The sequence below is a fragment of the Streptopelia decaocto genome (genome assembly GCF_964273445.1).
Source record: "Streptopelia decaocto genome assembly, chromosome: 7".
NCBI classification, from domain to species: domain Eukaryota; kingdom Metazoa; phylum Chordata; class Aves; order Columbiformes; family Columbidae; genus Streptopelia; species Streptopelia decaocto.
Genome location: NC_138661.1, coordinates 64958205 through 64984080, shown reverse-complemented (window position 1 = coordinate 64984080; position 25876 = coordinate 64958205). Strand labels below are relative to the sequence as shown.

At 42.5% G+C, this 25876-nt stretch overlaps 1 protein-coding gene across 8 annotated transcripts in view; it reads left to right on the top strand.

Moving 5' to 3' along the window:
* Positions 1 to 15013: 15013 nt before the first annotated feature.
* Positions 15014 to 25876, top strand: part of NAV2 (neuron navigator 2) — a 210849-nt gene continuing 199986 nt past the window's right edge. For 4 of the 8 annotated variants that reach the window (XM_082058912.1, XM_082058913.1, XM_082058911.1 and 1 more), the window contains exon 1: positions 15014 to 16179. In XM_082058912.1, coding sequence (XP_081915038.1) covers positions 15922 to 16179 — 258 coding nt within the window. In that variant the 5' untranslated portion in view covers positions 15014 to 15921. The remainder of the gene's footprint in view (positions 16180 to 25876) is intronic. The other 4 variants (XM_082058917.1, XM_082058914.1, XM_082058915.1 and 1 more) reach the window with 1 other exon arrangement.

Below are 25876 nucleotides of genomic sequence, written 5' to 3'. Positions count from 1 at the left end.
ATTTTCATTGGAAATGCTTCAAACATCTAGCTTTGCGTTAGCATTGCTACTGATTAACATTTGCTGCGGTGTCATGGAGTTAAACTAGTGCGGTGAACAAGCTTCCCTGTTCAGTATTGGTTCAGACATCCTGGAGGGATGCTCGATTGTACATCAGATAGCCAAAGTGGAGTCAGGTGAGGATGAGCACAGCCCTTGGGTGACAGAGGTGGAGGGGACATGTCCACAAGTGAGAGGGTTGACAATGTCACTCTTGCCTCTGAGTCACTAGCGAGCTACAAATCCGGGCAGAGCACGAGGGGGTGTATTGACAGGTTAAGCGTATTGCTGTCTCAACCTTTACCTCTAATCTTAGGTTCATGTATTTATAGTGTGTAAGGTAACATTTTCTCTCAAGTGAGCCCTCTTGGAGGCCCTGTGGCTGGAAGGAACCGTTTCCTATCAGCATCTTATGAAGAAATACTCCGATTGCTCAAAGGGGATCGTTATTGCCGCCTTGCCAGGTTTTCCTGAGTACATCTTCAGGTTGAATTCAAGAGCTCTAATGGCCTTGATTGCAAACTAATAACGAGCTTTGGTGCCATGCTCAAACCCTGAGTGGGAAGAACAGCAAGCGAAGAAGGAGCTGAAATATGGGACCATTGGGACAGTTTCCAGCTTCGACTTGTGATCTTTCTTTGTGCTCCCAGGCTTTACCCTGTCCATGACTCAATTACTTATTTTATACAAGTAGGAAAGATTGCTCCAATGTGGCTGGTTCTTTGTTTCTGAGGGCTGTTTTCAGCCAATGTCCTTAGCAATTCAATTTGCTTCCGCGTTGTTATATTCAGAGATGCCTTTTATTTGCCGTAATTATCTGCTCCTCGCACAGCTCTGCCGCACAAAGGGCCGTGTGTGAATGTGCCTGGATACAAATGCATTGGAAACCGCTGCCCTTTGTGCTCCAGCTCCAGGTGGTGAAGTGGAATAGGGGAAGGAGGATGAACATTTTGTGTTTTTTGGGATCAAGGGAGGAGAACTAAGTTTTTGAAGTTGCCAGTAGCAGTAGAGTTCCCCCACCTTCCTGTTTATGGGGCAGAGAATCAAAATACTGAAAGTAAAAGGGAAGATAAACAGCACCTGCCTGTATTTCTTCCTTCCCTCAACAGTGTTATCTGCATAACCCACTCCACTTTTCATCTGATTTGTTTGGGACTCGGTAGTGCCATACACATGAAATCAAAACAGATAATCACATCAAAAGAGAGAGCTGATATTTTAGATTGCTTTATATATATATATATATAGTATATCATCTATTCTACTTCATTTATTTATTTCTACCTTTCATTAGCTTGCTTACACATCCCAAAGGTTTTTTTCCAATGGTTTTGTTTTTTTCCATTTGTCAAACTTTGCTTCTCTACCCGTACTTCCACCTGCTCCCCTGTTGTGATTTATATGGGTTTGGAAATAATGATGGCTGTTTTGTCTAACTGCTGCTGCACCCATGTGTATAAGTCCCCATATGTATCAAAGGACCCTTGTTTATAGACTAACCTAGCGAGCTGATGTCAGCTGTACCTTCAGGAACTGCTGTGCTCTGGGACTTTTGGTTTTGTCTTGCTAAAGAGCCCAAAACTTGACCAATTTAAAACGTTGTTTGTTTTTTATTTTTTATTTTAATATGAGACTGGTAAAAGATGCCATATTTAATAGCTTGTTTTCTTTACCAGAAGAATAATTGCTGTGTTTGCCTTGGAGTAACACCTCTCTCTTCCTCTGGATTTGCTCACATACTATTAGTAAAGGCATCTCCACATGCCCTTTAATGCAGAGGAGCCCGGGTTTAGGTATGTTACACAAATGTAGATCAGCACTAGCTACAGCAGTGGAGATTAATTCCGTGTTTAAATGAAATCTCTGTCTGGTAACATCTTGGTATCTCAGGGCCTCCTGTTAACATAGCTGTCACATTTCCTTGGACAGCGTGAAGACATTTTTATCTGCTTTTACAGTTTGTAAAAAAAGAAAACAAAGAAATATATTTCCAAAGCAGCAACTAATTTTGCTTGTTCCTATTTTGGGCGGCCTGATGGGAGGCGTTTGCCGAGCTGTCAGCCCAGCTTGCCCACGCCGAGCTCAGCGGTGGCACCGGCCGCTCATCCCACGCTCTCCACTTCCAATGTCACAACTCTCCTGCAATATAAAGTGCTTTTCTTCCTGAGCTGGTTGGACCTGTCTTGCTCTGTTCTTGTTCTGAAGCTCAAGTTGCGTCGGTGGAGCTCGTGTCCTGGCTGCAAACCCCTGAAGCCCTTGCTGGGGGCAAGGAATAGAGCAGCCCCCTCACCTCGCAGCGTGGCTGGCGACGGAACCCAGCACGTCAGCGTCGCCAAGACCACCGCGATTAAATTGTTGTGCAGATAGGGAAGGCCATCTGCTATTTGTTCCCCCTGCCTGCTGGCCGTTCGGAAAGCTGGTGCTGGACGTGGCTGCCAAGCCTGGGCTGAATGGGTGCCAGGCCGTCATGTGGAACAGGTCTGGCTGCTGCTGGGACTGGGTCAGGGCTTTGGGGTGACCCGTTTGCAGGTGACACTGGACGTAGGTGTGGAAAAGGCTCGGGTTGTCCATTGATGGAGGGAAGTTGTGGCGTGGTCGTCTCTGGATCGCGCCTTTTACAGCTGGTGTCTTTGCACTGCCAGGTGCCAATCCGGGTTGAGCTGATAAAATGTTCTCGCTCTCTTCAGATATACGGCTGTGAGAGCTGGTCTTGTGCCTCCTTTCCTGGAGAGAGAGAGAGGTGTGCGGGACTCGTACCAGCATCACTATAGGGTGACGACCTTAGAGAAGGAGAGGCACGTGTGTGGGACACATCCCGGCATCGCTGTGAGAGGACGGGTGACCTGAGGGTCCTGTGGTCCCCGTGGTGGGACGGATGGAGAGGGGTGGGCAGCCCGTCTGTGCCCAGAGGGTCAGGGCAGCCTATGGGGTGTCTGTGTGGGGCACACGGATGGGGCCTGTGGGCTCCATGCGGTTCTGGTGGCTTCCCAGGTAACAAATAGTCACTGCGAATCTTCCGTGGAAGTGTCTGTTGTTCTTTGATATATTTTCTAATATTGTGAAACAACATCAAATCCCTTAAACAAAACAAAAAAAAATGTGTTTAAAGAATATTATGTTTGCTGAAATACTAAGGTTAAGGATCCAAATCTTAGGAAATGCCAGAAGCAAGATGTTCTAGGTATCTGCTTTGCACATTTGTGACATAAAGTCTTTTATCATGACGATGCAGTTTTTAAGGGCATAATAATATACTGTTTTTCTTATGTTGTCCATACAGAGCAGTCAGTCAGCAAGCAGCTACTTAAAAGTATGTTTTATCAAGTAACAATAGTATGTGAGACTCTAAGCTTCATTTACTGTACTTGACCAAGTTCTTCTTTAAACAAAAAATTCTTATCTTCTCTCCCCGCCATGCCCCCATGGGTTCTTGACAGTGAATAGTACCGTTCAGTATAATACCTAAATATTGTATTGGCCTTAATGTACCTTCACCTCATCTCTGAATGAGATTTGGAGGATTATGGGGATAGTATAGTCTCTATTATGTAGATAAGGGACTGAAACTCTGGGAAAGGGAAAAACGAGTATTTTACTAACTTTGTGGATACAGTATGAACCTGATTTAGGGGCACACACTGTGTAGTCTTTAATAGGCTCAGAGCTTCCATATCCTACTGCTCTCTCTTTTTTATTCCTGGGTGTTCATCCCAGTCCTGTTCCCATCATTGTCTCCACTCTTTGGACCTTCCTCTTTGGAACCAGTTTCCATCTCCATGTTCTTTCACAGTCTATGTATATATATACATCTACCCAAAATACCAGTTGTAGAGATGGATGTTTCTTCTGGTCCCTCTGGGCTGGAGGGGGTTCGGTTCAGTTTGGAAGCGTTGGGAAGGATGGGCTCGGCTGATCTTAGCTGCTCAATTTAAATGTTCTGGTGGAGCATGTGTGAAATGAAATGACTTTTAAATTGGGTGCGTTCTGTGCGTTTTCACGTTAAACTTATTTCTGGCACAAACATGGCTATCTTGCCCAACTGCGAGTTCCTTCTTCACAGCACTGGAGTGCAGAGCTTGATCAAGCAAAGGTCATTGGCGTTTTTGTATGTGGTTGAGTAATGATGTGTCGAGCTACCTCGGTTCTGGCATTTTGGCTAAAATATTCCAAAATTTGCAGCTTGAAGTGGGCTCTGGCACTGTGCACTTAATACAAAATGATTATCTGAGAATGAGGTAGTGAAGTTGGAAATCTCAGTCACCTTTAATAAAATGATGGTGGTGTTTATAACAATTATACTTGATATTTAACTATCCCCTGGGGGTTTTGTAGCTTCCAATGAGCAACAGGAGAGGCGCAGGCCCAGTGCCGCCTGTCCCAGCGCTCCCAGTGCCCAGGCTGGGCTCACAGCGATGGATTCTCATTGATCTTGACTAATGCGAGGGTAAAGCTTTGGTATTTGCTTGTCCTCTAATTTTTATACGCTATGCTAATGACTCTTTTGAATTGGAAATGCTCATTCAGCACAGTGGAAGAGAAATCGGGATCGGCTTCATGATGCTGCGTTGCAAATAGTGTCAAACCTTTCCTTGTTTGTGTAGAAATGCTGTTCTGGTTTTCTCAGGCCAAATTAGACATCACCACATTTTTATTCAGCTCGCAATATGTGTGCACGCGTGCATATGCATACAGAGTTGTAATATTTTATTGTTGCGGTAGGAGCGATAGTGTCCAGAAGAAATCTTTGTCCTAACGTCATGGTGGAAACATGATGATGGTTTTGGAAACAGGTGCGGCTGTCTGAAAATGCAAAAGACAAAATAGAAACACAAATATTTTGCATCTGTGCATAGGAACTAAAAGGTAATTAGCCAAGGATAAATACGTGAGTTTATTTTGAAAGATGCAAAATGTTGATCCAAAATGTTTTGAAAGGTTTTCTGTAGGATGGCATTTCTATGTCCAAAGTTTCAGTCCGTGAATCCTCAAACAAAAGTGATGATTGTTGGCAGGGGAGAGCAACAGAATATTATGCCAGAGATAGGAAATCATCACAGTTTGAAAAGTGAGCATTGCTATTTCAGTTTTTAATTCTGGTAATCAGCAGTAGCAGCTCATCCTCAAATTGCTCTTCTAACACTAGGTGGTCCAGAATTGCATGAGGTACCTTAATGCCATTTTATCCCGACTTTGTAATTGGAAAAAGACAGAAACAGCTAGCTGCTATTAATTGCACAAGCTATTTGCAGCAAAGAAAATTTTGTTTCTCATTTATATACCTACAGAACAGTGTTAGCGCTGCTGCAAAGTGATGCGCTCCAAAGGTCTTGCTTTAATACTGCGCTCTTCAACTAAAATCAGGAGACCTTAAGAATATTACTGACAATGCAGTGAGCAGCAAAGGAACTTACTGAGATGTCCTGGTACTGTAGTTTATATATACATACATAATACCCAAGGGTGAAAAAATGCATTGTGGTTTGCATTTTGTGTCAAAATCATTGCTAATGCAGGCTAGGTAAATGTAAATTGCAAATGTAAGCATCTGTTCACTTAACTCAAAGTGATAACATGTTTGTGTTTGTGAGAGATGTGGGAGAAGAACTGTAAGAAAAATCACACTTAAACACGTGCTGCAATTTTCTTCCTAAAATTTGATCTGCTGGTATCTTCTGCTGGACCTCCCGCCTGAGCATTTCTTGCGATTGACCAGATTATTGTTTGTAGCCCACTTCCACTTAAGGTTCTTCCAATAGATCCTGATGGATTTTTTAAAAATCATTATTGTTTTATCTTTTATGTTGCCCTTTATTTTATTTAGGAATTATTGGGGCGATTCAGATTTGATGGGCCCTCAGGAGGTCTTGACCTTCTGCTCCAAGCAAGGTCAGCTGTGAGATCAGCCCCAGTTACTCAAGGCTTTATCCAGTTGGGTCTTGAAAATATCCAAGAACAGAGGCAGCACAACCCTTCTGGGCCACATGTGCCACCTCCTGACTGTCCTGGCAGTGAAGGGTTCTCCTTATACCTGGTCTGATCCTCTTGTTCAGAGGCGTAGTGTGTATAGATCACAGAATCACAGGATGGTTGGGGTTGAAAGGACCTTTGGAGATCACCCAGTCCAACCCACCTGCTAAAGCAGGTTCACCAGAGCAGATCACACAGGAAGGTGTCCAGGTGGGTTTGAATGTCTCAGAGAAGGAGACTCCACAACCTCTCTGGGCAGCCTGTTCCAGGGCTCTGGCACCTCAAAGTAGTCATTTCTCCTCATATTCAGATGGAATCTCCTGTGTTTCAGTCCGTGCCCGTTGCCCCTCATCCTGTCGTTGGGGACCACTGAAAAGAGTCTGGTCCATCCTCTTGACACCCACTCTTGAGATATTTATAAACATTGATGAGATCCCTTTCAGCTTCTCTTCTCCAGGCTGAACAGACCCAGCTCTCTCAATCTCTCCTCATAAGAAAGGTGCTCTAGGCTCCTAATCATCTTCATAACCTGAATATTGTATTATCTATATATTAATATATAGATGGATGCCCAGTGATGTCTTCCAAAGCAAACTCTAGCAGTGAGATAAGGAGATACCGAGCTGGTTCTGACTAAGGTCAGGACTTGCCTCAATTCTTCGGGAAGCCAGAAGTGCAAAGTCTCCAGGTATAACCGAAGGTGGAATAGATGTTGCATGTGTATTGAAACTTGATTGTGCATCGCTATCGGAAATAGTTTATAATTTTCTAGTTATTTTCCAGATGATCTTTTTTACTGTTCTGCGGTAGCAGATGTGTTTGTTGTATCCACGTCCTGGAAGTCGTTTGGGGAAGTTAAACAGATGGATGCGTTTTGAAATTCAGCGGCGTCTCTTTCAGCATCTGTAACGTCGTCGTTTCATGTGCCAACCGGGAGAGAAGGGAACAGAGCATCTGATTAATACTTTGCCTATGACAAGCTGACCCATTTGCCAACAGCCAATAATACACTAATGTTGTGACAGGAATGATTGACTGCTCCTGCTTTTACAGCAGAGTCGTTCGAGTTTCCAGACAGTTGTCTCTTTTTTTAATCTTGGACTAGCTTGAACACAGGTTGTTTTGCTGCTGGAATAAACAAACCTCATGTTCATTCTCATACAGCTGTCTCAGAACATAGAAAATCATTCCATCAATTGAATTCCATCTGTCTAAAACAAACAGGTTGTATATTACAATGTATATTACAATGATCCTACCACCAAAACGGCAAGAGGAAATATGAAATACAGAAAAATTATCTCTCAGTGCTACACCTTCTGTTTGTTGTTTCTTTTCCAATGATAAACATCAGCCAGATCTTTCTTGAGGGTGATACAGTATATTAGGGCTGTGTGGGGTTTTGACACTGAAATCTTCCCAAAATATTCCAAACAGTGAGAGCAGCGTTATTAAAAATGACCTGATGTGGTGTGTAAGGTAAATACAAGGCTGTTGGGTCTGTGTACTGTAGTGTTAAACAGTGTGAGTTCAATACAGCATCTTGGGTAAAATTCAGGGTTGCCTGAAACCTTAGGACAGAATAGTATCCTGTCATCTTAAAAAAGTAAAATGGATTAAATGTTGAAATATCAAAACCATTTAAGGCAACAAACGTAATTAATCATTACATTGGGAACCTTCTTTGTTTTGGTATGAAACAAAATACTAGGACAACATACTGTGACTTTTTTGTGTCATTTTTGGGTAGTGGATATTACAGAAGGTTGACTTGAGTTATGTCTGTGTAAATGTGAAGAAGTTTCACTAAAATTTCTGGCTTAAAAATTTCAGTAGGACCATTAGTGTGCTGCAGATTTTACCTTCTAAGGACATGCTTTTATTTTCCATAAACATCAAATCAAGACTAATCTTTCTTTAAATGAGCTGTAGAGGTCGGCAACGTTCATATCGGGGCATGGTGTTGGGCACTTTCTGTGTTTCCTTTTATATAATTGTGAACAATCTAGGTATATATACACATAAATATATATAAATATATATATGTATATTTCTTTTTCCTGCTAGCACGTTCAGAAATAGCTGGTGCTTGTAACATTGCAATTAATCATTGTGCCGTTCTGTGGTGCATTGCAGGTGACCTCCGGCAGGGATCTGCTCCCCAATGGTTGCCCTGGGGGGCAACCACTTCCATGGCTCCAGAACTGCCCTGTGCATCGTCAGCTGAAGGGGATGCGTAGGCTCAGTATACAAGAGGATTTTTTAAATATAAATTGATTGGTAATGTGTCCTGATGCGAAGGGAGATAATGTGAGTATAGGATAGCCACTGGAATTCTTATCTAGAGAAGATTTTGATAAATACTTCTAATTTGGAACCTGGATCCTGCTGTTTGCCATAGAGAAACTGCACTGATTTAAAGCAGGTGAAAGTGTGACTCTCCCTGTTTAGTTTGAATAGTGATAGTTTGCTCGTTACAAAACAGCTGAAGTTGCTTCATGATAATCTGGCCAATTTGTGTTTGTTCAAAAGTGCTGATGTGGGAGGGATTGGTGGCAGCTGAGGCTGGGTTGGAATGCTTAAGCAGATACAGTTGAAAAAAAAGCTCTGAAACATAGGCTGCTCTTCCCATCTGCTTCTTTCTACCTTTAGGCTCTGACAATTATTTTCAATGATGGAGCAGGTGTATTTGAAATGTGCCACCAAGGGACAGCAGGGTTACAGAAGGTGACTACCTGATGATGAGAAATTGCTGGCTTGTGAGCAGTGGAATTTTTTCCCTTGTCACTTCTCAAGAAGGCAGGAGAACAGCAGCGCAGGGAAGAGAGCAGTTTTTAGGTCCTTTTCTTCATCTTTCATCTTAACTGGGTGGTTCCTAAAGTCAAGAGTAGTATGTGGTATTTGGATCATCGTCACCTTTTTCCTGTGATATTCTCATTAGTCACAGATGTTTTCTTTGCTTTTTCCAAATATATGAAGCCACAGGCAATGTAAAATCAGGCATAAAATAATATAGGAGTTAGTACTATGAACCTGCTGGAAACAAAGGACACATGAATAGATTGAGAATAGCCAGATATACATCTCTGTTGGGAAGACGTGGTTTGCAAGGATCTTTCTAAAATGGTATTGAAATATTTATTCCAGGTGCTGTTAGTGGCATGGAGAGATGGTATCTCTTCTTATGGTCACAGGCATTAAGAGATACGAAAGTCAAGGTGAGCTATATGTTGGCATGACAAAGCCAGGCTGTTAGGATCATAAAGATTATTCACCCGTATATGTTTTACACAGTGGTGACTACACTATAGACATACAATATGCATCCAAACCTTACAGCTCTGCAGAAAGCATTAATTGAAATAAACTCTTGCATTTCTCATCCCTTTCACTCCTGTTCCCGGTGAGTTTTAAGTCTGAGGAATGAACTCGACATGCAAAGTCAGAGAGATGGACCTTTTCAAAGCCACAGAACCGCTGTCAGTGTGTCTGTCCCCAGCCAGATGAGCCCAATTGTTATTAGATTCTGAGAAACTGGTAAGGCTGCAGATCCAAAAGCAACAGAAACATAATGAAATCAAAGACGTGAATGGTGATCTAAATGCATTTGCTATGACAGTAGAAACTTGTGTAGCTTTAGAGTGAAGCACTACCAGAAATAGATTTGTGTAAAATGGTCACGTAGTGCAGTGATAAACACATCATAAAATAAAAGATGAGCCTGGAACAAGGTGGGAAAAGTATTTCAGTGTAGTCGTGATGCCAGCTCTTACTGTTGGTGCTCACGTTACAAAAGCATGAAGTGTTCTGGTATGGAAAGAGGATTAAACATGAGCATTGTTCTGAAGATGCTAATGTAGAATGGTGCCATTTTGTGTCACCATGCGCAAGTGTGTGCCTGTGGCACTGGTGCGGTTAGTGAAACGTTGTACACACCATCTGAAAACGAGCGTGATGGGTGTTCTTGTGCAGGTGGAACTTAGCTTGTGTATTTGTTAAAACATGACACTGTTATAAAATGAGGTGGAATTAAAACCAGTGTGAATTAGAAACGTGTCAGGGGATTACAAAAGGGATTTTAGATCAGAATTAGTGTGGTGCAGACAAGATTTCTGTGAAAAGAACTGGGCACAGAACCAAGGTTTCCTCCTTTTCTCTCTGCTCTATATAAAGAACTCACATGTACAGATTATAATTGCTGTGGTGAGAGGATGCCAAGTTATATAATGCTTGTACCCACATTCCTCTTTCCTAACCTCTACCGCTCCTCTTCTGGGAACATGACAAAAAATTAGGAGCTTGGTCCCATTTACACCTTCATGGATTCTTTCATGAAATGGTGACATAAATCTGGAGACAGGGTCAAGCTTTTACATATTGGCTGCACTGATGAGGGACAAAAGATGGATGCCAATGTGCAAAATGCCTGCAGTACCAAAAATAGGTCCATATTTATTCCTGTCATAACTTCAGTTTAGTTGGTGGAGTTGTGCCAAGGCTGAATATACGTGCAGTCTATAGGAACAGCTGTCGCCTGGCAGGAGCAACGTTTGACGAGAGTGGTTTTGTAGGAACGATTAAGCCTTCCGATATTGACAGTACGCGATGACATTTTAGGAATATTCACCTCGGCTTAAAACGATTTTCTGGGAGATTTCAAATATATCTGCAATGCCTAAAAGACAAGGATAGCATTGATCAAGGTATTTTCAAGCCTTGAGTTCAGTTCCATCAGCAGTTCTGAACCACCAGAGCAGTTAATGAGGTGTTCTAATTGATATAATAATTCCACACAGTTTTTGCACTTACACTAATGTAACATTTGGCTTCGCTGTGGATGGATATTAACCACGAGTTGAAAGGAAGGTCTGATTCTCTGATCCTACGCTACATTTCATAAAGCTTTTAATTTTATTTGCAGTCACCACATGCGATCCATATAGGCATTTGCTTGCCACTTGGGTCTAGAGTCCCTGTTGGGTTGTTAATTGATAGTGGATGAACAATGAAAGCAGCTTCAATAGTTTTACTGTTCCAGAAACATTCACCTCATTCAGAAAGATCATCTGTTCAAGAGCAGCCAGCCCTGGGTTTTGTTCTGTTTACTGGCTTTGTTTTGGGCAATGTGCTGACTTGCCTACAAGCTCTTCAAATCAAATATTCAAATAGTTTCCACTGATGTGTTAAAGTCTCTGGTTCACACGAGTCTGTCCACTAAAATTTTGAGAATATTCAGCCAGTTCTCAACACCAAACGCTTGGCACTTGAGATGATGCTACGTGATGCTAAGTAGCCACAGCTTGAATCCTGAGCTTAAAAGTCACTCCTATAGACCAAGTCACCAGGGGGTTTTGTGTGTCATTTTTTTGTTGGGTTGCTTTGTTTCCTAACAGGGAATTAAAGTGCTTGTTTATAACATTTTCCCTCCATATTCCCCCATTTGGGGAGTGTGTGGGTGCTCGCTGGACTCTGGGCAGATAAGGGGGAATATTGTGATTATTCAGGCAAAGATACTCATCAAACTTCAAGCTGCAAGGGAATGTTCCCCTAGTTAATGGCTCGTCTGACATTTGTGGCTGGAAGGAATTAAGCTCTTGCTTTTTAGTTAAGATAATTTGCCCGCTTTTTAATATTACTTACTCGTCGTAGAGCTTAGATACAGAAATTTGCTTGATTCAAAATAGGGTAAGGAAAAACTGGTTGGGCTTTGCAAGGAAGATATGGAAGATAGGTTCCCAGATCCCACTGGCTGCCCAAGTAGTTTATTTTTAAAATCCTAGCCTTAAAACCTGGTAAAAATCAATTACATTAAACCAAAACAAAAAACCCAACCCAGCCAACCATAACAACAACCAACCAACCAAATAAACAAAAGTCAAACACAAAAAAAACTAACCAAACAACAAAAACCCAAACAAAACCAACAGCTTGTCACTTCCAAAGATAGACTCAACTTGATGTTGCCCATTTTTGCAGATGTAGCCTGTAATGTGACATATTCCCAATTTATGACCTCATGGTATGGCTGCACTACCCCTGGATACAGTATGTTGCATTTCGGTGGCTTTATGCCATGGTGTTTGGAGAGAAACAGCGAAATACGCATAACGTTAAAAAAAAACAAGTATTAGATGACAATGGAGTAATTATCCAAACTTCTCTCTTAAATAGCTGGTTATTACTGAATCATAATAAGAGAAGCAGTAATTCTAGGCCACTCTCCAAATGTGCTATCACAAATTCACATTAAGCTTTGGTAAAGAAGGGGTTGGTCTGTGTTATAAGTTCGGCAAAATAATTATCAGGAGCATGGACGGAGTGTATTCAGAAGACATCATCTTCACTTCAGTAGGCAGGGCTGCACACCGAGAAAAACTAAAGTCATTTATTCTAACTGTGAAATATTCAATCCACCATCACCACAGGGTCGGATTCAGTAATTGTTAGAGGAGCAATGAAAGGAATCCTTTTCTTTTGCTCGAATTAACTTTGTGCCTGTTTTGGTACCCTGTAACCTGGCCAGTTTTCCGAGGTGAAAACAGAACAACAAAAACTGGCAAGTTCTGTGCATCTGGGATTGGTGGCCTGAACCTCATAAAATGTGTAAGTGAAGAACAGAACATAAAGCTGTCAATTAGATCTTCTAATAGCTTTTAAACATTACTATATTTTATGACTAGACCTAAAATTAGCCTTGTTTTCAGACTTGGATCTTTTTCAAGCTTTTCGTACTTCAGCCCAACCTTCTTTTAGCCAGCAAGGCTGAGTTTTCAGCACTGAACAATGGAAATGGTATCGGAGCATTTGACACATTTCTGCTCCCATAACTACCAGTCCTTTCATTCTTCATCGAGTTATTGGGCTTTGAGATGTTCTATATCGTTGTGTTTAAGCTGACACTGTGCGCAGGGGAGTAAACATGAGAAGATGCGTCTCGGTGAGGTGGCTGAATAGAGATGTGCAGTTTCCAATCTGAGATCAGTGTATAAACAGACTAGGGGGAAAGCAGGTTCTCCTAAAAACAGCAACAACAACAACAAAAATTACCCTCTTCGAGGTCATACAAAGCAGCTTATGGAGCTGGTCTATGTGAAAGCAGATGCACTGAAAAATCCCAGCAACAACCAAAACTCTTGTGTGCTGTGGGAACCTCAATTACACAATCGAGGGACAGTGCTAAGCAGGAGAGATGGCAAACTGAAGTGGTAGTTTTTCCAGGCTTTGCTTTTGGTTTTAAATAATCTAGTTCATGTAAGACACCTCAAACAAGCAAACAAACTCCCCAAACCAGCAACAACAACAAAAAACCCCACGTAGTACAGCTGATGTCTTCTGAAACTGTGTTTTGTTAATAGAGACAGACTGGTTTACATTGCAATGTTGAGGAAGAATGGTACTTTATCATGAGCAGAACACACTTTTCTGACTTTAATTTCCACTTCTGCCACTTACTTACTATTAACTCTTGGTAAGTCATTTGAGATGACATCCACAGAAGGATCCAGGATGGACCTCTCATCTGTTTTCCATTTCCTAGAATCCTATGCTAATCCTGCTACCTAATCCTGGAGACACCTACAATCCAGAAATGCCTCATTTTTCTGTCCGAAAGAGTCTCAGATGTAAAAACCTGGGTTTTGCACATTTAAAACCTTCCCAAAAGTCCGAGCGTCGGCCAGGCAGGACCCAGCTCCCCCTGCAATGGGTGGTGGGGTGTGTTTCAGACCTGCTTCTCCAGGTAGCTCCATGGGTTGGACGCTCACCCAGCTTGTATTTCATGTATTTCAAGGGTGGGTTCATTGCTTGCTGGGGTCACTCCTGTCTTCAGGCAGTGGGTGAGCTGGGAATAAGGAGCTGAAGGAAGTGTCCCTGCTCGGGAAATAATGCCTGTGAGGACAGGCTGAGAGAGCTGGGGTGCTCAGCCTGGAAAAAGGAAGGGTCCACAGAGACCTTTCCATACTTAAAGGAGCCCTACAAGAAAGATGGGGACAGACTTTTTAGCAGGGCCTGTTGTGATAGGACAAGAGCTGCTGGTTTTAAACTAGAAGAGGGGAGATTCAGGCCAGACATGAGGAAGAAATATTTTCCCCTGAGGATGGTAAAACACTGGCCCAGGTTGGGCAGAGAGGTGGTGGATGAACCATCCCTGGAGACATCCCAGGCCAGGCTGGACGGGGCTCTGAGCAACCTGAGCTGCTGCAGATGTCCCTGCTCATGGCAGGGGGGGCACTGGGGGACCTTTGAAGGTCCCTTCAACCCAAACTATTCTGCGATTCTGTGATACCCGGGGCTGTGATGAGGATGTGATTTAAAATGCACATTTCACTCCCACATCTTGTGTTGGCTTTGTGAGATCACTCCAGGGTACCTTCTCTCTATATATAATGTAAGAAGCCTCTGTGGTAACTCAAAGCCTTTGGCTGTCTGAAAATTAGGTGTTGTGGTGGTGTATATTCCACTGCTAAAACGCCCTTACGGGTCCTAAGGCATCTCTTGGTTTCCATGCTGATAACCCTTGATGGTGCCCTGTGGGCAGAGACAGGGATACGGGCACCTCTCAAATGTGTCCTGCATAGGGAGTCAGGGGGATATAAGGGATGGTGGCATCTGCAGAGCAGCACCGGGAGGAACCTGTGACAGTGACAAAAAGAATCCAAAAAGCCAAGTGTTGCTATAATAGGCCTGCATTACTCACTGTGCTTATTCAAATTCCTGTTGACGCTGGCAGCGGCGGTTTTCCCGAACAGCAACGAACAATGAGTCATCTCCAGGTGTTTTTATTTGAAAGCGCTGCTTTTTTTTTTTTTTTTATTTTTTTAAATTTCAAAAAGAACCCGGTTCGCAGCTCCATCCGAGCATCCCTCCCCCTCCGAGCATCGCGCCCCCCGGGCATCCCTCCCCTCGGAGCCGCTTTGCCGGGGGCTCCCTGCCCGCCGCAGGACTCCAGGCCGCTCCTCCCCCTGCAGAGAGCACTGATTTATTTATTATTTGGTGTGTGTTCCCGCTCGGAGCAGGCGGGGCCGGGCCGGGGCCGCCCCCGCTGGGCAGAGGCGCGGGATGCGCCGGGCGGGACCCCGCTCCACTGCGGGAGGAGAAAATGCGGTGGCGGCGGCTGCTTTCCCTTCCCTCTGACAGCTGAATTACTCGCTTTTTGCATTTCTTTTGAATCCTCCAGCACTGGGGGGAGCCGGGAAATTTGGTGGCCATTGGCGTATTTTTGTTTAAAACTGCTGCCGGCGGACGTTTCTCCTTTTACTCCGGCATCGTTGTCCTGTTCGCAGCTATTAAGGCTTAAGAAGCTTGATTCTCTAAGGCTCGTATCCAAGGGCATCAGTCACTAACACACTGAGCTACATCTGCTTCTTGGCTAAGACTGAAGAAAGACATCTTAAGCTGGAAATCCTGCTCACTCGCTCTCCAGTGCGTACGGAAGGGGAAGCATATGCAGCAGCAGGTTCCTTTTCATTTTATTCCAAAAGGCTGCCTCACTTCGGAGATGCAGTGACGAGATAATGGAGTGAAAGTCTCTCATTTCCAGGGAAGAAAATTACAGGAGTCAGCCAGAGAAAGGAAGGAGCAAGTTAAATAACAGCAGAAATAGGAAGGAGGACTGCAGTGAAGAACTGAAAATAATATTAGAGGAAACAGGTGGAAGGCTGGCGTAAAGCTGGGAGATATTTTAGGCTGGAAGTGGTGTGGTTTTATTTTATTTTATTTTTCTTTCCTCCTTTTTCTTTGTTATTATTTTTTTTATTGTTGGTTTTAAATTCTAAGCTGGTTTTGGAGATCCCTGCAGTAAAGCAGACTGCTCCAGTGTAGAGCATCTTCCCCACCGTGTCCTTTTCTCCCTCCCTGCCTGCTGTCTCTGCTGTTGCCGCTGCTGACAGAAACGTGTTAGGAGAGCAGAAAGAGAAAATGCCAGCCATCCTGGTAGCCTCCAAAATGAAATCGGGACTACCTAAACCCATACACAGCGCTGCTCCCATCGTGCACGTCCCGACGGCCAGGACCATCCCACAGCCCTGTTACCTGAAGTTTGGGAACAAGGTGGAGGTGACGAAGCCATTGTATTCCAGCCAGATCCCTCTCAAGTCTCCGAATGGACAAGAGAACGCAGGAGATGGGCTCCCACCAAGGAAGAGCTGCTTGGTAGAGAATGGCTTTGACACACAGGTTAGAACGCACCAAATGCTGGGGAGGTGTATGTGGGAATTTGTGTCTGTATTGAATGTGTAGCAGGTTTTCTGAGGCAAGACAGTGGTGTGACCAGCAGCAAGAGAAGGGCTGCATGTGTGTGTGTGTCTAACAACATCTGTCCGCAGCGGCGGAATGTTTTATATTCCGCATAGTGGCATGTGTTAGCGAGGGGTGGCTTTGTAATTTGGTCAGCATGGTGGAGCTGCTGGGGTGGGGAGGGCTGGAGCCGTGCGTGCCCTTTGCCTCCGTTGCCTTCTCTATCGCCTTTGCTTCAACTTGGGGGATTTGCAGAAGGGAGATGGTAGAGGTGTTGTTTCTGGGGTGTGTTCTTTGTGTTCTTTCTGTAGGTGCTAATTGTCAGGGCTGGGTCGTGCCTGGGATGGGGAGAGACATTGCTGGTTGTCACGAATGTGTTTTGTGTGTGGTCATGTACTGGTGTGGAGCGTCAGTCGTGTGAACGTTTTGTATTTGTAGTTGTGTGGGGAGTGGATGGGAGGCAGTGCTTGATGCTAAATTACAACATGCATGTCGTTCTAATTAAATAGATTATATATTAAATGAATACACAAGTGGAATTGTTTCAGTACTATATGTGCATGACATCATAGGATGCAGCACCTGATCAATATGCATTTTTTAGGTTTCTCTTTCACGTGCATCACTTTTCTAACCTATTTTTATGCATGCTTCTTCCTGTGTGGGGAGGAGGAATGTTCCTTTTCCAGCTCGTTTAATTTTTGTCAGCAGGGCGATGCTCCAGCGTGGCCGGGTCGCCCTGTGCCGCCGATGCCGCGTGTGCTCGGCAGCGGGAGCAGAGCCCGTGTTCGCGTACTACGGTGTGAGCAGAGCAGATGGGCTGCTGCAGCGAGCAGAATTCATTAACGTCCTATAGACACTGCCGTATAGCGGCGTGATGCATTTTGGCAACAGCCATATACATTACAAGCTGCTTCTGCCAATAGCTGAGCCCAGTAGAAGGTGATACCATTATACTGGGATAGGGAAATGACGGCTGATACTTAGCTCTTTTATTTTTCCTCCTTTACTTTCCTTGAGGAATAATGGGCCATCTCTCCCATCTAGATTTTGAAATCTATGTCCTCGTAACCCTGTTCTCTTAAGACAAGTGACTAGACATGTTTGGCCCCATGCCCTGCATTTTGGGATATGCAGGTGACACATCGGGCTGCTCAGACCAGGCAAATATGACTGTAGCAGTTCCTGAGGGACCAGGAGCAGGAAAAGGAGACAGACGAATAGTGGTGGCAGCAGACGGAGCGACCTGCCCATCACATCTTGTTCTTAAAGGAAAAACAAGCAGGCTTTTTTCCTTGTGCTGGAGTCTGTCCTTGGATTATGACATGTCAGCAGAATCTCATTATATGCCGCTCTTTCAGACACACCTCAGTTTCTGCACAGAAATATACATTCCTGCAAAAGTGATTGTTATTCATAAATACTTTCTCATCTTAGATTATAATCTAAGAGATCCTGCCAGTGGCAGCCGTTTGCAGCAAGAGAAGGGAATTGCTACGGGGTTTTTAACCCTTATGCAAATGTGGAGCAAACCTCATTCTTTTCTATCCTGATGATGAAAGGGTCTTCGTGCTAACTTGTTATATTTAAACAGGGAGTGATTTTTGGCCAAAGGAATTTCAGATCATTTTGAGTTTTGAATAACTTCAAGAGCAGGAGAAATCCAAAGCTTTGCCGTTCTCACTAACCTCATTTGGGTAGCGTTCTCAGCAGATGACCAGCACCTTTAAAGGTGTGAACCAGTGAGGTTTGTTTTACTGTCCATTATCCTGAATAAACACGGTCCTTTTTTGTTGGTCTTATTGATCCAACTTTGATCCCTCTGTCCACAGAAGCATGCAGGTCTTTGCCATTCAAGGTGGCAGTTTGGAGCATTGGTCTATATCTAAAGGAGATTCTTCCAGCTCAGTTGTATCAAGGGCACTTTTCTTTCTTGTTCTCCTGTCCATCCCTCCCAAGCGAGAAGGAATGGGATGGGTGGGCAGCTGCCAGGTGCTGTGACAGCAGCTGAAGCATTTTGATCTTGGAAAACCTTCAGCTACATTTTCAGGCTTTCTGATAATAAGCCTAGTAAGGCTTAGTCTTAAACACCGCGTTATGACTAAATATCTCAAGAATCATATAGACATCCTGTGGGGGTGATCACTTGCTTCTCTGGGTATTTTATCTTAAGCACCAATGTGCCCCTCACCATTTTACTGTACAGGCATCTGGTGTCCTCTGTGACTCAGAAGAGTTATATTCTTATCATGACATTTTGCGTTTAGATCCTGAAGTTGGCCTAACACCAAATGTTTTGGCACGTATCTTCTGTGGATCTCGGTCCCCGCATGGAGTTTGCAGCCCATGGGGAAGGACAGAACATCCCCTGTGTGGGTAGACAGAGAATTAAAACAATTGTGGCCGTTGGATCAAAGACCGAAGAGCAGAAATAAGAACGACCAAACTCTATTTAACTTGTGCTGTATTCCATGCTGAGGCTGAACTTGGAGTTTGCAGCCACAAACTCCCTCTTGGAGTTCAAGGATTAAGCTGTTTCTATCGAAACGCAAGGTGATATCAGGCCACTTTCAACACAAGTGGCAAAGAATTGCTTTTGTACAACTGCTGAGCGTTTGCTCAGTGTGGGGTATCTGAGTTCAGTTTCTATTTCAACACAAGGGAATTCAAACTCTTATCTCTGAAGGGTTTCATAATCAACAACCCACAGGATGTTCTGGGAGTATTTTAGGGAGTTGCTCTTAATCCTGTTCAAGTTGCTCCTCTTTGCACTACACAACACAGAATTCAGTTCCGTGTACAGAATAAGGACAGAGCAACTTGACCTCATGTTTAGGACATCTGCCGATGGAAAGAGATGATGATGGCGATGAAACAAAGAGGTTGTACACGTTAATTTTTCTCTCCCGTCATGGTGTATGAACACTTCCACTTGGAATTTGCGTCTGCCTGTTTCTCTGCGCTTACTTTACTGCTTATTCTGGAGAAGTGTCTGGTGCAGAGACCAGAAGTCACCATGTGAAGATACTTGACCATGTTCTAATGCTGGATTAGTGTGTTTGAAGCCACTGGCACACCAGCGCTAGGTTCATGAGCTTTTTTAGTGTCAGGTGGTACCTATCTTGAGCCTCATTCTTCAGATAATAGCACTGAAGGTGCTATTCATTAAAATACTCTTTTTTTTCTTTTTAACTACTGAAAATTAAGGTGTCCCACTTGAGAAATGTGCTGTCAGTGAAAACTCCTCAGTATTTTGAGTTCTTTTTTTTCTTCTTGGTATGGTTTTACATGTCTAAACTGGATTTTATAGTAACTGGAAGTTTTGTGCCTTAAGGCCATATAAGGGCAATGTGTTATTTAAAATGCCGTGCAATTTATAAAAAGCGTTCTTCAGAGTATTTCAGAGCCACTTTCCAAAGAAAGGTCTGAGGGTTTTAGCATCAAGCCCATTGTAAATGCTAGATGGAAATCCTAGGTTGATGAATCATGGCAGTATAATTCCTATTTTATTGTTACTGATACAAACTCTCAATTCATTTTTCCATATTAAATTCCCTGTACCGTGCACAACAGTATCCTAATGTTGCACTGGTGCTTATTTTGTCTAATTTGAAAACACCGCCAATAAATTGTACCCATATTTAGAGAGCATTGTTTTGGAAATATTTAACTTTGTTGCCAGAGAAACTTTGGTCAAGTAGATAGCAAGATAGTGATCTTCCGTATACAAAAGGTTATTTATTAGTTATTGTGAATAAGTCATATTTATTTGGCTACTAAATTTGCATTAGTTACTTAAGACAGAAGTCATTGCCAATTAGAAGTCCATGGGCACGGTAAGATTTTTCATGCAGGCTGCAAGAAGGAAGATGCTGTTCCAGGAATACAGGCTATTGCCATGTTGTTGTGAAAGCCACCAAAGGAGATCATGGATTTAATTACCATGTTTATTGCTGCTATTTTCTGTTTTCTAGCTTCTTGATTTTCATTCTCTGGAGAACCTAAAAAAATAATCCGTTTGTGTCTTAAGCAAGTGTAGCAGTCCTAAAAGCACCAGGACCTGTAAGTCATTGGTCCTACCCTTCCATTAAAACGCTACCAGTTGACAGGCACCTACTGAACCTGGTATTAAATCTGTATGTTCCGCAATTACCCATAACTGTCTTTAATATTTGACAGAGAGGGGTGAGACTTGGTATTTCTTTGCAAGCTTCTTTGCAAATTCATTTGCTGGAAGTTGGGCGATGGTCCTCTTGTGGTGGACACGGAAGGCAGGTGCTCACTAGGTGTTACTGCTCTCTTTGTCTATACCAGGCAAACTAAATTTTTTTAACCTTCTTTTAATTCAGTTCAAAACTGCATAGATATTGTCTGCAATAAAACTACCTTGCTCAGCTAGATTTTTTTTCCCAGTTTGTGAAGATCATATTGAGTTGGTCATTCTAGATCCTGGGCATTCTAGATCTCCCCATCTTCTAGTCTTACACTGAATTTTTCTTCTAGCAATTTAGTTCTTCTTTCCCAGTTTGTGAACATCATCTACATCTGGGCTGTTCTAGATCTAGGTTGTGCTCAAAAAACATTTGCAATACTTGTGGAGATTAGAAGCAACCCTGTTTTTTTGCTGTATAGCCATCCTGTAGTCCAAGTCAATGACAGTGGTATGGAATGGAATTGGTAGAGAAGCTCCACTACAGATCTATTGGGAAGCCATTCCCAGGTTGATAGGACACTACCGACTGATTTCAGGGTGTTTTTCAGTCAGTTTTGCACTGTCTTGAAGTAGAATCATAGAATTATTTCAGTTGGAAGAGACTCTCAGGATCATTGAGTCCAACCATAACCTAATTCTGGCACTAAACCATGTCCCTAAGAAACTCATCTAAATGCCTTTTAGACCCCTCCAGGGTTGGTGACTCCACCACTGCCCTGGGCAGCCTGTCCCAGTGCTTCACAGCCCTTTCCGTGAAGAATTTTTCCCTAATCTCCAATCTAAACCTCCCCTGGTGCAACTTGAGGTCATTTCCTCTCATCCTATCACTTGCTACTTGGGAGAAGAGACCAACCCCCTCCATGCTCCAAGCTCCTTTCAGGCAGTTCAGAGATCAGAAGGTCTCCCCTCAGCCACCAAGCTGCTCACAAATTGATTGATTCATAGGTTGCTCCAGGATTTTTCCACTCTTCAAATTTAGGCTCAGATCAACCATTTGATGAGCCACGTGAGACCTGCAGTCTGTTGGCTGTTGGTTCCTCTGCCTCACCATCCCGTTCCCATGCCATCAGCTGTCCAAATGAAGCCTTATAGTTCAGATATTGCTAATTACTTTTCTACACTTTAATTAACTTTATCAAAAGCCGTTTATACCTCCATATTGCTGTCGTGCTAACGTGAAGCTTCATAGAAAGATGAATGAAGCATATTGCAGGGAAATTATGCCTTCCATTCTCACGTGCATTAGCCATTTTTTGTAGGATACTGGGCTTCACGGTTTTACTACAGAACCCTCTTACAGAAGGGGTAGAAATCAGGCAAATCTTTATCTGGACCCAATTTAATTTTAGATTTACATTGGCTGTTTTGAGTGCCATTATATGAGCTACCTCAGTGGTGTAAAATTTGGTCTCGCTATCAGTGCTGAGCTAATTATAAAAGAAATGATGGGAAATGTGGTGAGTAATACTGATAACCACAAAAGATAGCTTTTTACAATGCTGGAATGAGGTCACGTTTAGGATGTGCACAAAGGAGAAATTTTACTGAAGAGTTGGGAAAATCTAGGAAAAACTATAGATTCAGGCTATCTAAAGATATGACCACAAACATTTTAAATCAGTATAAATGAGGTTGCTTATATAATTATGTACCTAAGTACATTCCTCTAAATAAATCCTTGCTGTATCTTGCCTTCTGATGGACTTTTTTTGACACACTATAAGCAATCTGAGGCTATTAAGTAGCCAGATTCTTTTTCTAGTTATGATTACAATGGTTTTGATAATATGTTTATAGATTCATATCAGTAAATATTAAATCCTTCCGAGCCTCTTACATATGAAATATTACCACAGAGAACACAAGAAAATAATTCTCAAGTTGTTTTATTGTGATTAGTAACATGGAGTTTTCAGTGATCTGTCTTTTAATATAAAGAGCTATGCTTTTTAATGCATTCAAAGAAAATATGTGAGATTGCACTATAAACTCGTGAGATTCTTTGATTATCAAGTTTTCATTTAGAAATGCAAAGGGTCAAACTTGGATTCAAAGTTCCACTTAGTTTTTAATTGTACCGGATAATGAATGAAAATGTTTTTTTGTTCTGACTTCAGTTTAACTGGGACAGTTCTTGAAAAAAAGAGCATTTGTTCATCGTATGATGTTCCTTCCTAAATACAGACACCTTTACTGTCCAATTGCCCAAGATAAGATTTGTAGAGATATTTATTTATTATTGAGCTAATAACGCTGCAGTTGAATTCACTCAAGTTTTTACGGTCCATAGCAGTGGTTTCGAAACACTCATTTATTATGACCTTTTTTCCTGCTTCCAATTTAATTTTTATGCTATTTCTCTGATCTTTGCTAATAGGAGCTTCCAAATTTTGACATACTTAACCTAAGAGCACTCCTTAGAGGTGGGGATATTGTTCTTATTTTATAAATGATTGGCTAAGGCACAAAGAAACTCACCCAAGGTCATGAAGTCTGCAGTGCTGTAGAAAATTACTTGCTAGTCCCCTGACTATTAGATTATCTTTCTCCTTTGCTGCTACTTGTTAATCAGTTCAAAATGCTTATGCATATGGTGTCCATGTGTTCTCCCTCTGCCCTTGAAACTGTTAGTTTATGCCATAAAATTGTGTTTCTTAAGTGAACGCTTTAACTTTCTTCATCCTTGTTTTAATAAGTAATTTTAATCACCTTTTCCCTGATACTTCATTTACGGCTACACCCAAGCAGGACACTTTGGTCCTCTAACCAAAAATTAGTTAATCATTTTTTTCTTCCTCCTTGCATGTCTTTGAAATGGGGAATTTCTTTGACAGCTTTTCAAGGTTTGCTTTTTAATTTCCTAGATTGTTTGTCCATTGTGCATTCCACAGAACTTCTCTTTCACAGAATCCCAGAATGTCAGGGGTTGGAAGGGACCTGGAAAGCTCATCCAGTGCAATCCCCCCATGGAGCAGGAACACCCAGATGAGGTTACACAGGAAGGTGTCCAGGCGGGTTGGAATGTCTGCAGAGAAGGAGACTCCACAACCCCCCTGGGCAGCCTGGGCCAGGCTCTGCCACCCTCACCAGGAACAAGTTTCTTCTCATATTTAAGTGGAACCTCCTGTGTTCCAGTTTGAACCCATTACCCCTTGTCCTATCATTGGTTGTCACTGAGAAGAGCCTGGCTCCATCCTCGTGACACTCACCCTTTATATATTGATAACCATTAATGAGTCCCCCCTCAGTCTCCTCCAGCTCCAGAGCCCCAGCTCCCTCAGCCTTTCCTCACACGGGAGATGCTCCACTCCCTTCAGCATCTTTGTTGCCCTGCGCTGGACTCTCTCCAGCAGTTCCCTGTCCTGCTGGAACTGAGGGGCCACAACTGGACACAATATTGCAGGTGTGGTCTCCCCAGGGCAGAGTAGAGGGGCAGGAGAACCTCTCTGACCTACTGACCACCCCCTTCTAATACACCCCAGGTACCATTGGCCTTCCTGGCCACAAGGGCCCAGTGCTGGCTCATGGTCATCCTGCTGTCCCCAGGACCCCCAGGTCCCTTTCCCCTACGCTGCTCTCTAATAGATCATTCCCCAGCCTTCTTGATGCATGTGTTGTATTTCAGTTCTGATAGACACTCACTCTCTGCTGGGCGCTTGTTGGAACCGAACTTGGCTTCAACACAGAAGAATTAAGTGTTTCCATCTATCCAGCTGCTACCTGATGTATCTGATTTGTGACTGTTCAAATACAGATAGAGAAATTTTAATTTGAGGAGCAAGCGTAACGTGAAGGAACTGAAAGACAAAGCACCTGTGTGTATCATAGACCCAGCACAGGCAGGACTTGAGCAGTACCAGAGTTCTCTCATCAGAAACCTGTCCTGAAGGAATCTCTAGGAGATGCAGAGAGGTACAGGGATATAACTAGAAGAAAACAACAGATACTGTGTTTTAAAATGACTGGTGCTAGACCTGAGCTTCACTTCTCAAAAAGAAAAATCAAATTGTAAAGAAGGGGACTGGTAAACAAAACATGAGCCTTTCTCCAGTTTCAAGTATCTGGGAGGTACCAAAAAGAAATAAAATTATGAGGCCAACACCACCTGTGTTCTTTTTTTCTGGTGAGAGGGTATCAGAAGAAAAGTCTTTATTTTACTGAGATTGGAAGGGCAGATTCAGTTCTTGGGTTTGGAAATTCAGGGCTGCTTTTGGCTATTTTTTATTTCCCTTTGAGAAACATTGTCTGCTCTGTAATTTGTTTCTAGATTATCTCACCACTAGATGTAAATCTCTGTTTATTTCTAGAGTATCTTAATGCTTTAGCCAACAATTCCCCTTTTCCTACCAAATAGAAGAAATAAAGGAGGGATTTAAATCAGTAATTATTTTGTTTGAACTTCCCAAATTTGCAACACAGAATAAATATTTTAAGTGCTGCTTAAGAAGATACAGTTGGATAAAGTGATAGCTGGGCCTTTAGTGGAATGATGTGTGTTCTTTTCTTCCATTTTTCCCCATTTGCTTTCCACTTTTTTAAGCTTTGGAGGCTAATCTTTCTACTTTTATTCTGGTATAAATCAAGAGATGTTCTTAAAATTTAACCCATTAATTTATTTTTTCCTTGCAGCAAACTGTAGAATCTCATTCTCCTGAGAAGTTCACCTGGCTAAAAATACCCTGTTTGAATATTATTTTTAGGAACATCTGTATTTGAAGTATATAAATGGTCAGATTTTATGTGTATTATTAGATATGAACTGTTGGTACATTTTGTAACAGGAAGCTGCTGGTTTTCCATTCACCAAGAACTGGAATTCAGTCAAACACTTGGCACTTACTTGTATGCCTCTAATTTTATCTGTAAATTGTTTTTTCTGCAATAGTTTGTGGAAACATTCTCCGTTTCTTCAGTTTTGCAAATCATAGGCATGGAAATAACAGCTAAAGCTTAGAACAAATAAACCACTTATTAAAATAAATAACAGTGAAACCATTTCACTTCTTAGTTTAAACCAGGGTGAGATCTGTAGCTTTATTATGATTCTACCCCTTTTTTTCATCTTGAAAGTATTTTTAGGTGTGCTATCCTTGGATTATTTTTCATTTTACTTTTCAGTTATTTTAGAGTTGGAAGCAACATGTGGGAAAACAATACATGAGGGGAATGAAATATCTAACTTCTGGATTTCAAAATACACTTTTACCAGGACGTTTCTCCCTATGCGTGTTCAGTTTTGGACTGTAATATCATCATATTTTGACAATGCCTTGTCTATCCCATAGCCTCTTCTTAAATTTTACCTTGTGTCCATCCCTTGTCTTGAATATTACCCTAAGTCCTCTTCCAATTCTCAGCTTGCATGGCCTTTTTCTCTACAGCTATGGCTAGAAGTTGCCATATCCTCTCTTTGATAGTTGGAAA